Source organism: Hippopotamus amphibius, chromosome 5 (assembly GCF_030028045.1).
Source record: "Hippopotamus amphibius kiboko isolate mHipAmp2 chromosome 5, mHipAmp2.hap2, whole genome shotgun sequence".
Taxonomy (NCBI): Eukaryota; Metazoa; Chordata; class Mammalia; order Artiodactyla; family Hippopotamidae; genus Hippopotamus; species Hippopotamus amphibius.
The window spans coordinates 84,808,889-84,821,854 of NC_080190.1; the positions used below are offsets into that span (position 1 = coordinate 84,808,889).

General features: G+C 51.4%; 1 protein-coding gene and 1 pseudogene across 7 annotated transcripts in view; both read left to right on the top strand.

Moving 5' to 3' along the window:
* MTR (5-methyltetrahydrofolate-homocysteine methyltransferase) overlaps positions 1–12,634 on the top strand; it is a 108,964-nt gene extending 96,330 nt beyond the window's left edge. For all 7 annotated transcript variants that reach the window (XM_057736227.1, XM_057736228.1, XM_057736231.1 and 4 more), the window contains 5 exons: positions 694–890; positions 3,852–4,052; positions 4,896–5,088; positions 6,341–6,453; positions 6,888–12,634. In XM_057736227.1, the coding sequence (XP_057592210.1) occupies positions 694–890; positions 3,852–4,052; positions 4,896–5,088; positions 6,341–6,453; positions 6,888–6,974 (791 nt within the window). In that variant the 3' untranslated portion in view covers positions 6,975–12,634. The remainder of the gene's footprint in view (positions 1–693; positions 891–3,851; positions 4,053–4,895; positions 5,089–6,340; positions 6,454–6,887) is intronic.
* LOC130854251 (60S ribosomal protein L34-like) lies at positions 10,344–12,634 on the top strand (annotated as a pseudogene).
* Positions 12,635–12,966: the final 332 nt, after the last annotated feature.

Consider the following 12,966-nt stretch of genomic DNA (forward strand, 5'->3'; position numbering starts at 1 on the left):
GGGGGTTAGGGCTGAGGCGCGCCTGAGAGAGGGCCCTTGCCTGCTTCCTGGAGGGACTCTGGGGTGCGTGTTAGGATGCTGTGACTCAGCGGCTCGGGCTGGCCGGGGTGCAGCCGTGGGAGAGGGGCTCCCGTCCTGAACTGCTCCGCAGCGATCACAGATGAGTTGCTGAGTGGCCACAGCCGGGCCGCCGTTGGGAAGCCAGGCCCTAACCCCGCTGGCTCCCGCCGTAGCCAGGTGAGGGCCTGCAGGAGCCCTGGGCTGAGGCGGCCCAGGAGCAGCCCCGAAGCCACGCGCCACTCCTCAGGCTGTCCTGCACTCCAGGGGTCACGGTGAGGCCAGGGGAGCTGTCCATGCGTGAGGGGCGCGGCGGCGATGGAAGGGTCTGGCCTGCTTTGTCTCACTCCGCTGACACGCTGCTGCGGGAGCACAGCTCTGGCGCTCTGCCTTGGGGTAAATGGAAAAATGTCAGTGGCTTGAGCTGGCCAGGCAGGCTGTGCAGTGGAGCTGCATAGAGAACCCTGAGCCCTTAGCTTCTGCACCTGGGGTTGTGCTGGGGGTAAACACTGGTTTAGAGTATTTGAGGGGTGAAGAGAGAAAATGACTGAGGAGGGTAGTGGTTTTAAAAAGATGCATTCTCCGCTGGTTATTATCGGCGTCCCTAAGTAAATTCTTACGATATTTTCCTAATAGGTGAAGAGGCCAGAAAAGTCTATGATGACGCCCAAAATATGCTGCAGGCACTGATTAGTCAGAAGAAGCTCCAGGCCAGAGGCGTGGTTGGGTTCTGGCTGGCGCAGAGTGTCCACGACGACATCCACCTGTATGCCGAGGGCGCGGTGCCCCAGGCCTCGGAGCCCATCGCCACCTTCTACGGGCTCAGGCAGCAGGTACGGAGCCGCACTGCCCGTGGACACAGTGCCCTACTTTTTGGTTTAAGCACTGAGAAATGTAACTGAGAATGGCTTAAGTTTGAGCTTCGTATAAGCGTAGTTCTGCGCCACCTCCCCCCAAAGACCAGTCACAGTCCCGAGCCCAAGGCATTTGGGGTGAAAATAAGGGGTCAGCATGCGTTTAGAGATGTTTCCTGGTAGGTGGGACAGGTGAGGAGAAACGCTGCCGCCTCGGGGTCACGCACAGCTGGACATTCACTTGCTCAAAAACATTGGTTTGCGTCTGTGCGTGTTATTAGAATAGGCTGGCGGCTCCTTTCTTAAGGGGAAGACGGGAGAGCAGATATTCGCTGAGTGTGTACCAGGGGCGAGGTGCTTCGTAGGGCGCTTCATGGACTCTCTTGTTTCATCTCCACGTAGCCTGTTGTCAGGCAGTTTACATGTTCCCATGCCGCAGAGGAGGAAAGGAAGGCTGGTGGAGAGTGCGCTAAGCCCGGCGGCTCAGAGGGGAGAGCCCAGCCCGTCTGCACCCAGATGGCTGTTCTTTCACGCCACTGGCTTCTCCGGGGTCACATCAGGCTCTTCTCCACACGGCTTCCTCTCCTGTGCCCCCACCTTTGAACATGCAAATTCGTAAGCGTGTCCCTTTAGCTGCTATAAAAAACGAGCTGCCCTGATGAAGAATTGGAACCAGAATTCACCAGTCGTTAATAAAGGGTGATAGCAAGTGATTCTTGCAAAGTCTTACTGCCATTCTCAGTCATTCAAAAGTGATAGTATTTTTAATCATAACCACAGTATAATTCATAATGACAAATATTTTAACTGTAACAGCATCTGAGGAAATCCTTAAACTAGAGGCATCAAACATACCATAACAAGTTAAATGGGGGCAGCTGCACCATTACTGTGTGTACTCAGGCCCGGCGCCCCCTCACTCCCCGCACCCGGGCCCAGCGCCCCCTCACTCCCCGCACCCGGGCCCGGCACCCCCTCACTCCCCGCACCCGGGCCCAGTACCCCCTCACTCCCCACACCCCGGCCGACACCCCCTCACTCCCTGCACCTGGGCCCGGCGCCCCCTCACTCCCTGCACCTGGGCCCGGTGCCCCCTCACTCCCCGCACCCGGGCCGGCACCCCCTCACTCCCCGCACCCGGCGCCCCCTCACTCCCCGCACCCGGGCCCAGCGCCCCCTCACTCCCCGCACCCGGGCCCAGTACCCCCTCACTCCCCACACCCCGGCCGACACCCCCTCACTCCCTGCACCTGGGCCCGGCGCCCCCTCACTCCCTGCACCTGGGCCCGGCGCCCCCTCACTCCCCGCACCCGGGCCCGGCGCCCCCTCACTCCCCGCACCCGGGCCGGCGCCCCCTCACTGTGCGCTCGGGCTCAGACACCACAGAACACAAGAGGACTCTAATGTTAAGTTCTAGCCCCTCCTCACTTGGGAATTGGTGACTTTTCTTTGATGGAAGTAACTAAGGTCAGAAACCGCCACTCTGGCCTGAATTTCCATCCTTCAAGTACTGTGTCCTCTGATCTCTTTTTACATCCAGCACCATCCGTGTCCAGGCAGTCTGTGAGGGACTGTATTAGGACCTTTCATGTACTCACTGCTCAATGTACGTGTATTACCTACCCAGATGGGTATTTCTGAGGAGGTGCTTTTTTTCCAGTACACGGGAAAGTTCTGGCTGCAGCGACTTACTGCTCCGGGCGTCTTCTGTTCTGAGTGGCTCTGATCGCTGCCTGTTTTGGAGAGCTGTGGGGCTCTGTGACCTGTCTCTCCTTGTGGTGCTGGGAAGCTTTGTGTCTCCCTCTGGCTTTTGTTAGCAAAGAACAGTTGCTAATAGGGCAGAGTACAACTGGAAGGCAGCTCCTCCTGCATAGCTGGCCCTGGCTCTGTGACACTTCCACGTGCCTTTGTCACACACCGTCTTATCTGCAGCCACTTAACCATTTTCTGCCCAGTGTCGATTAGACTGCACTTGTTTCCAGAGCTGGCAGGCAGATAGCTGTGAAGCTTCTGCGTTGACTGATCATTGATCTGTCCTAAGCAGGGCTGTACAGTGGTCAGGAGCACTGGTTGTGGATCAGACCCGTGGGCCTGACACGCTCTGACCTCGAACCAGTTCTTCAGGCTCTCACTGCCTCAGATTTCTTGTCTGTAAAACAGAGCTGATGGTCTCACTTACTTCACAAGGTTATTGAGAGGATTGAATTCGTTAATTCATATAAAGCACCTACTGCATGCCTGGCAGTAAATATTAGTCACTTGCTGTTTACCTTCTCAGCAGATGCGTGTCACCTGAGTAGCAGGGAAGCGTCTGTCATCAGCGGAAGGTGGAAGGCGGGCGAGGATGGCCGCCTGGCCCGAGCAGAGAACCCCAGAAGCGGGTCCTGCTGGGTTCTTTGTTTGGTTTCAGGCCGGCCCAGCATGTGCTTAGCTGTCCCCTGACCCACCGTCCATGGCAGGCAGCACGTGGCCCTGTGCTGCTGACCTTGGCCGTTTGTTAAACTGCTTCTGTCGATGCGAAGTAGAGGCTTGTACGCTGAGTGGACCCCTTTTGAACATAACTTCAGGATTTAATGTCGATCTTGAATTGAAAACACTTTTGGAGGAAAAAAAAATTTTTATATGACTATTTAGGGTTCCTGCAGCCATTTGGTAGGTGTTTGGTCGGTGTGTGAGAGAGCGAACTGCTTCCTCGACTGTGTGTGTCACGTCACATCATGTCAGATCTTTCCAAGCATCTCGTTCCATTTGTTTATTCAGCACATTTGTTGAGCGCTCACTAGATGCCAGGCCGCCTTCTCAGTGCTGGGGAGGTAACAGTGAACGGGACAGCCCGCCCCTTGGAAGCGCACGTTCACTGGAAGGTGCTCGGTTGCGGCCGCTGTGTGTTGGAGCCACCTCCGTGCTTATGGCTGCTCTGCCCACTCCTTGCATCTCAAGGCCGAGAGGGACGCTGCCAGCGCAGACCCCTGCCTCTGCCTCTCGGATTTCATCGCCCCTCTGCACTCGGGCGTCCCCGACTACCTGGGCCTGTTCGCCGTCGCCTGCTTCGGGGTGGAGGAGCTGAGCAAGGCCTACGAGGAGGAGTGTGACGACTACAGCAGCATCATGGTCAAGGCGCTGGGGGACCGGCTGGCCGAGGTAGAGCCACGGGGCCTGGAGCCAGAGTCCGGGGCCGGGAGCCCGTGCTGGGCGTGCATGTGTGTGTGTGTGTGTGTGTGCGCGTGTGTGTGTGCGCATGCGTGTGCGTCTGTGCGTGTGTGTGTGTGTGAGAGAGAGAGAGAGAGGGAGGGAGGGGCTGGCTCTAACGGCACACACTCGTAAATCGTGTGCTCCCACGCCTCATCTCTGGGCACAGAGCAGCCTCCAGCGACACTGTAGTCGGAGCGGCCCCCTGGAGCCTTGACTTCATTGCCTTGGTTCTGGTGTCTCCCTGTGCTTGTGATGCGATGTTTTCCTGAGAAGCATGAAAAAAACCAAACAGGTTTCTGTCCCAGAGCTTCTCGTCCTAGTGTTGGGCTTCTCTGTGGATCCCCCATCTCCCTCTGTGGGGTGCGGTCACCGAGGCTGTGGGGGCCGCTGCCCCTTCCCCGAGAGGGACAGGGGAGGAGCTGGGCCCTGTCACGGTCCCTGCCTCGCCTTCTGGCCACTGTAAGTTATAGCCTGAGCGTCAGGAAAAGGTTGGAAGGACCTCGTATCCTCAGATCATTGACTGTGATCCTTGAGAACCGAGGCGGAGGCCACGGCTGAGCCGCAGAGCAGCCGGTGACACGACAGATGGGCTGAGCCCCTGGCCCGTCCCTCTCACTGGCCCCCCCCCCCCCCCCCCCCCCGCCTGCGGCCCAGGAGGGCAATGCCCTGTGGGCGGGGGGGAGGGTGGGGGGGCGGGGGGGAGGGTGGGGGGGCGGAGGGGAGGGTGGGGAGGCGAGGGGGAGGGTGGGGAGGCAGGCTCCCGCCTCTGCCCAACCCCGTGTTCTGCCCCAGGCCTTCGCCGAGGAGCTGCACGAGCGGGTCCGCAGGGAGCTGTGGGGCTACTGCGGCGGCGAGCGGCTGGCCGTGGCCGACCTGCGGAGGCTGCGCTACGAGGGCATCCGGCCGGCGCCCGGCTACCCCAGCCAGCCCGACCACACCGAGAAGCTGACCATGTGGAGGCTGGCGGCCGTGGAGCAGCGCACAGGTCAGCGCGGGCTGTAGCGCAGGGGAGGCCCACGGGCGCCAGGCGGCAGACACGGGCAGGCGTCTAGTGAAAGCCCTGATCCCGTCCCTCCTCACGTCCAGCGGTTTGTTCTGTACTTAATCTCCGTATCATGATTGTTATTATCTTAGCAGGAGGAAAAGAAACATGTTTTAGTTCGTGCGCACAGAGGCCCATAGAAATGGGGCCTCTTCCCCTCCGTGTCATGGAGTAGCGGTCTTCCGTCACCACTCTCCGCTTCAGCAGTTTCACCTGTTTTCTCTTCACCTGCAGTAGATGGGAATTTAGCTGACTCGCCAGCCCGTACCTCCCCTGCCCCGTTTTCCTGTCACACGTGTGTTATTGTTTTCAGCCTCTCCTCTAGGGAGCGACCTTTGTAACCTTTAGTAAGGTACCACGTCGCGCTCTCTTCCATCGCTTCTAGGAGCGTCTCTGGGCGCTCGCCTCACAGAACTCCCACGCTTCCCTCTGCTCCCTCTCTGCTGCTTTACGCTGCCGTGAACACAGTGCACTGTTTCCAGTAGAGTTCACCAAAGGTGTGCCGTCCATGCCAGAGAAGTTAAGGGGATGTGGATGGACGTGCAGAGCATTGAGGCTTGTTGAACCTGGGGTGGCAGGGATGGCACAGCCTCCAGGAATCAGGAGACGGGGATCTGGGACCCGTTTCTGCCATAAGCCAGCTGCGTGATGTTTGACAAAGCACTTAACCTTCACGCTGCTCTGTTGCCTTGTCCTTAAAGTGAATGGTGTAGACTAGATAGCCTTGGTGTTGCCTTTGAGTTCTTAGCTCCTAAGGAAAAGCATCTCTTCTTCCTAAGCTTGTGGGCTCACTCTCCGCGGGGCCCAGCTGTCAGGCACCCCCTGTCGCCTGGGCCCCACAGGAGCCCTCGGAGGTCCAGGTGGTGTCCTTATCTGCAGGGTTGGAGCTCCTGGTCTAGAAGGCCCGCCGTAGCCTCCATGACTGATCTTGGAGGGCGGGGTGAGAGTGTAGAGAGTTCTCCAGGCCTCTCCCCCAGGTTAGAGAAGAGCTGCACGTCCTGAATTTGTTCATCCCCTTGGCGGGAATTTGCTAGACGAGTCCCCTTGCATCTTTCATGCCGTGTTGTGTGTCCACCCAGAAGGCACAAGTTCACTCTCATTCACTTGGAAACAGGAGCTTGTTGGATGCCTACCAACTGGCAGCCTGTCTCAGCACTGAATCAGCAAGCCGTCTCTCCCTGCCCGCTCTCCGCAGGCATTAGGTTGACAGAATCGCTGGCCATGGCACCTGCTGCAGCTGTATCCGGCCTTTACTTCTCCAATTTGAAGTCCAGATATTTTGCCGTGGGCAAGATTTCCAAGGATCAGGTAAGGTAGCCGTTTCACTGTGTGTGGCATCCTTAGATGCCTGTCTTGTTTTCAGTGGAACTGGTAGACCTGTTTTATTTTACATGTGAATGAGAATAAAATGAGAGGGAAAGGATGAAAAATTTACCCCTGTTATTGTCTTGATTTGATTTCCACCCGTTACCCCAATTCTTGCTTTCCCGTTTACACACAGACCACTCCGCCCACCCACACACACCCCAGCCAGCCTGTCAGCATCAGGTAGTTACACATGTTGTTTTTCTGCCCAGAGAATAAGGCAGTTTGGTGAATAGATAAATGTGTGTCTCCAATAAATATCTGCTATTAAGATAAGACATGGAAGGTACTTAATGTTTCTTGGTGAATCCTGTGGAAACTTTAGTTCAAAAAGTCTTTTCATTTTGGTTTAATAAACTGCTTTTAATCTTTTGCAGATTGAGGATTATGCTTTAAGGAAGAACATGTCTGTGGCCGAGGTTGAGAAATGGCTTGCACCCATTCTGGGATACGATACAGACTAAGTGTTTTTCTCCCTCTTCTGTACTTGGTGACCCTCAAGGAAACACGGTCCCAAGCGCCTTCATAGTAACTGCGCTGTGGCCACAAGCCCATCTGCATCCGGTTCACCTCTGCTCCACTCCAGGTTGTGGACATTTGGTGGGACCTTGTAGAAGAACAGGGTCTTCCTACGGTTCTTGGAAAACGAGTGGCTGTTTTCTGGGGACCTTGAATGAAGAGCAGGGAGCAGAACTCCGGGGGTGTCCCTGGTCCCTTGGGGACTAGGACAAGCTGGAGATGGAGGTCTTTTGCATTTCAGAGCAAGTCAAGTTGCTTTTTTCATTTTTACCCTGGACCTAGGAGGCCACTTCTTTTTTTTTTTTTCCCTCTCTCTCTCTCAGAGAAAAGCTGAAAGTCAGTTGAATAGAAGAACGTGACCCTGTGGCAGCGTGACGCTGTGAGCAGCGGGGCATTTTAATCTGAGTGGTTAGAGCAGTTACTCTGACAGGGAAGAAGCATCACTCTGCCCTCTCTCCCAAGACTTCCTTTTCTGAAGCCGCAATCAGACGCTTGCAGGAGTCCCTTTGGCCAAAGGCACGCTCTGCCCGCCGGCTTGTCAGAGGCACTCAGGCTTCTTGCCCTGGCAGGTCAAATACAGCCATGTTCTCCAAGTATTTTGTCCTCTCCTAATTTCGTATTCCCTCGCCTTAAGGGAGGAGGAGGAGGTGGGCAGAGAGAGTGGCCGCTCAGGGCAGTTAACATCCTTGGGTTAATTTCCAGCATCGAGCAGGGTCTCGGCTCGGCTGCGTGTCCTGTGCGGCGTGGACAGGCGAGCAGCACCACTCCACTCAGTTCTTCCTTCTCTGCCGCTGCTCCAACTCCAGACTCACACGATATGGGAACAGCACGTGGACTTGTTCACGGTTATTGCAGGGAGACGGTTAAGAACACGGGCTCTGAAGTCGGATATGCCTGGATTCAAGTTTCAGCTTTGCCACATCCTTGCTGTGCGACGGAGGCAGATTACTTCAGCAATCTCCAGTGTGCTTTTCTCATCTGTGAAGTGGGGACAAGTGACACTAGCTCCTCTCTTATGGGTGTGAGGTGTGGATTAAAGGAGGTGATGCACCTAAGGCAGGTAACACAGGTCTGGTACTTGGGGAGAGCTTGATTGCCAGCAGCTTCTGTAGAGCTCTCTAGGTGGTCCCTAGAGCTCAGCACAGGGTAGGTGTTCGTGGAATGGGTATGAGAGATTAGTAGGGGAGAAAAGATATTAGGGAAGTGCACATGGGAATGACCGGGTTGAATATACTAGGTACCCTTTCTGGGATTAGAGCCCCATTGAATACAGTGACTGGAGTGAGAAGCTACTGTCTCTGTCATCAGCGCCATCAGGCCTCAGGCCTCATTGTCTGAGACGGTCTCCCCTCCCCTCGTGATATAAGCTGGCCTTGCCCCAAAGCAGTTCTATCAAATATACACTCAGGTACACTGGAGGTGAAAGGGGAAAGAAAATGTAGGAAATGATAACCCTGCATAGCTGTAGCATATACGTGTTTACCTGCAGAGTCACACGCCTTCTTAGGCATCACTTGCTCTCAAAGTGAAGAGAATTGTATGCTTTCTTTAGGTACATTTAATCTGTGCTAGATTGAGAATGGAACTCAGTTTCCTGAGATGCTCAGTTGGAGGACTTATTTTTTTCTTCCATAGCATGTACATTATTCTGGGTGTTGGTGCATCCTTCTGTAAGAAAGGAAAACCCCCTGCAAATATTTTAACATATTTTATCCAAATTACAGTTGCTAAAAGTCTCCCAATTTCATTAAATATTTACCATATCTTTTCTCAGCTAGTTGGGTGATGGGATGGCTTCCTTGAATTTATTGTTGACCTGATCCCGTGATGGGTGCCTTTTATCTAAAGACAAAATCAGTTTGTGCAAGTTCAAGTGCCTGTATGTTCATTACAGAACATAGAATGTAGCTTGAAAACCTCGTCTTTAGTTTACGTCAGGTGACCTCAGAGGCAGGAAGGTGACTGTCCCGCACGCAGGATCTTGGCGGTGCCTCTGCCTGCGCGTCCAGAACCTCTCCTTGTCATCGACGTCCTTGGCACTCACACCCGCGCTCTCATCTGCGTCGTTTCCGTGAGGGATGCCATGGTTATTCTTCCCTCTAAGGAAGCGCTTGTCCGGAGCCTTCCTCGCTCTGCTGCTCGCCCCGCTCCCTGTGCCACGGAGGCTGGCATGTGGGATGATGGTTGAGATCAGGTCCTGTGACACTCTGGGTCTCCTCTGAGATACTCTGCCAACCGCCTCCTCCACGCGCAGCTGGGCTCCTGCGCAGACGAGGTGGCCTTCTTTCTCTTTCTCTCAGCCTTGTCCTCAACAGGCATCTGCGTGTCTGCTCTGTGCCAGCCACCTTCTCCTCCCATTCTCTCCTTCGTCTCCCCTGTCATTAATGACCTCTTAATTGTTAGATCCTGTGGCCTTTCCAGTGATTTTTCTTCCCTGGGTTTGGGCAGTACCGACCGCTTCTTCAAAAATCTCCTTTCTGAGGTTTGCCCTTGACTTTACTCTTCTGGTTAACCTTCTATGTTTCTTGTAACTTTTAGCTACTTCCATAGTTTTCTCCTCCTCTCTTCCTCTGTCCGTTTAAAGCCTGGTCCTCACAAGCCTGTCACTAGTTAACTTCTTAGTCATATAGTTTCAGTGGGTAATCTCCTCAACCAGGATCTCCATCCAGACTCCTCTGTCCTGAGGCGTGCATAGCAAAGACCTGGTGTGTCTCAAACCAGTGTCATCTTACTCTTTGCAAATTCTTGATATATTCAGTGGTGAAGAATTGTGCCACCACTCCAGCAAGAAACCTCAAACCCACCCCATCTTTTTCTTGGACTCTTGCGGTTATCTAAAAAATTGGCACATAAAAGACCCACTTATCCTAGTTTTAGTTGGGAAGGTAAAAGAGATGTTTAAAGGCAGGCAGTGTTTAGGTTAAGGCCTGATTAGGGATTTGAAAGATAAAGGTGAAGAAGCAAGATAGAAGGAAATACAGAACTGTTGTTCACGAATATTGAAGGTTGTAAGGACATCATATCCCCCCAAAATGATCTATATATTCAGGGCCATTTGCAGCAGAAATTCCAACAGAGGTTTTGTTGAATGTGACAAGCAGATATTTAAATGTCTGTGGAATAGTCAAGGACTAAGATGGCTGGATACTACTAACTATGATAAAGAGGTTGAGGGGCTTACAAGATAGTAAGTTTTATTGTAGAGTTTGTGTTGTATGTGGTACAGAGGTAGGCGTTCTGAGCAGTGCAGTGAAATAAGGAGCCTGGAAAATAGCCCATGCATATATGCTGACCTTTGAGACGTGAGAGGTGGCATGGCGGATCAGTGAGGGCAGGAAGGGTGACTCCATAAATAGTTCTAGAACAACAGTTATCCTTATGGAAAAAAATGAAATTGATTCCTGCCTCACACCTCATGTAGCAATCAATTCGAAATACATTAAGGTCTTCATTACAAAAAGCAAATATTTAAATGTTTGCGTGAAAAAACCTTAGGGCAGGAAAGATTCTCTTGAGACATAAAATGCTGATCATAAAAGAAATGGTGATTAAATCAAATGTACTAAAGCTAGCACTTAGGCTAAGCTAACAAACAATTTAGTGTAGTGAAAAGACAAACCAAGATCGATACTTACAATACAGTTAACTGACAAAGGAGCAGTAAGCAGAATATAGAGAGAATTCCTATTTTTTAAGAAATAGAAAAATAGACTTCCTCTTCTGGGGATGGTGTCTAGAGGCATTCAGGGTGGTCTAGCATTTGACATACCATCGTAGGTTGTCCTACAGTACAGCCTCTAACAAAACCGGGCTGTCCCAAACCCCTGGTAATAGAATTGTTTACCTTTATACCAAGAAAGTTGGGAAAGCACCAAAATCTGCATGTGGCACGTGCCCAGGCCTACTTCGAGGAGTTCGTGCTGTGAGGTTGTCTAAAACGAGAAAGCATGTCACCCGGCCCTGTGGTGGCTCCGTGTGTGCCACACGTGTCTGTGACAGGATCAAGCGTGCTTTCCTTATTGAGCAGAAAATCATTGTGAAAGTGTTGAAAGCACAGAGTCAGCTAAATAAAAAGAAGCTTTTTTGAGTAATAAAAAAAATCAAAAAGGAAAAAAAAAAGGAAAAGAAAAATAGAGAAACCTTGAAGAGGCATTTCACAGAAGAGGAAATACATAGGGCTTATAAATGAGTAGAAATCTTGGACATATGAATTAAGACCACAACGAACTTGCAATTTACGTTCGTAAGATTTGTAAAATTAAGGCGTCTGACAGCACCAGGTGCTAAAGAAGACTCGTGTGAGCTCGTCACTGCGTGGATGTGTAAACAGGCGCCTCTGCTTTAGAAAACAACTACACCTCACCAGGTTGCACATTTGTATACTTTAGGGTCTAGCTTGTGACTCCATCTCCCAGTTGTGTATCCAATAAACCCTTGCATTTGTGTACCAGGGGGTATGTACAAAAATGTTTATAGTAACATCTTCATAATAGTTAATAACTGGAAAAACTGAAATGTCCTCTCTACAGGAGGATGTTTAAGTAAATTAGGTGTATTCACAGTAAGAGATATTACTCAGTAGTGAAAATACGTGAACTACGGTTCTACCTGGCAATAAGAATGAATCTCTGAAAATATTAAGAAAAAAAAGCATGTCCCAGAATATGGTTGAGACTATTTTTATTGAGCTCAAAACCAAGCAAAACCAAAGAGTATATTGTCTTAAGCATACAGAAATGGGAAAACTGTACTGTAACAAAACAATGATGAACCAAAATTTAGTCAACGGATGACCTCTGAGAGGAAAGCAAAGGGAGCGCACAGCAGAGGGACACGTGGGTAGAAGCTGGTTATTAGTAACGTTCTCGCTCTTGTGTTGTATGCTAGGTTTACGGTTGTTTATTGTGCTTTACAACGAATATAAATATTGTAGAATTCTGTATGTGTTAAATATGTTGTACCTAATGTGTTGAATATAAAAATAACAAGAAAAATGGAATAGTAAGCTAAAATCTGGCAACTTTGTGGATAATGTTTTGTGTGTCAAACATATTTTTTAAAGAAAGGAAGGACAGAAGGCACAGCAGCGCCAAGGCGGGGGCAGAGAGCCGAGCATCTGTGCCTCCTCCAGCCAGAGCCGCGTGGCTCCTGATACGGGCTTCGGAGAATGGTCGCTGGTGGCACCCTTGGCGAAGGCGGGGAAGGTAGGAGGGGAGGAGAGAGGAGTTCTGGATAAACTTGATGTGACCAAATAGGGCAATCACATACCTGACTTCGGAATGTCGGAAGAACGGCCTTATAACTGGGAGACTTCCACGTGGAGGTGGAGGTTTGGACGGGATCACATCTGGAGAATCTGAAGAGAGGACGGAACTTGTTCTAGGACCAGGGATCCGGGAGGATGGGGAGCCAGCGGAGGAGCCGCCTGTTGGGGAAAGGAGACCGAGATGGGGGCCGCGTCAGGCAAAGCAAAGATACACACAGTTCTTAAGTGGTCCCCTCTGGGGAGTAGGGTGGGGGACCAGGGGCGGGGGCCTCATGGTTTGGGTATTTCTCACTCTTTCTGCACTGCTTCAAATTTTTACAGCAAAGATAGATTATTGTACTTTAAAAAAAGATTAGCTTGGCAACAAATCCAACTTGAAATAAATGCTATTTTGTATAACCTGAATGAAAAGTTAGTATTTAAGTAAATTAACCCCTAAATTTGGTGTCATCTCTCAACACTTAGAATATCTAATTCCATTTACATTCTCTCTTCCTCAAATGTAACTTTCAAAGATATAAAGATATCTTTTGCCTCCTCCCTTGCTTTTAAGTGTTATTACAGCCTTTCTGAGACTCACAAAACAGGCAATCTCTAGAATTGTCTAGGAAGGGATCTTGGATTAAATGATTTTTGAGAACCTTGAGATTAGATGTTCCATGAAATGGAAG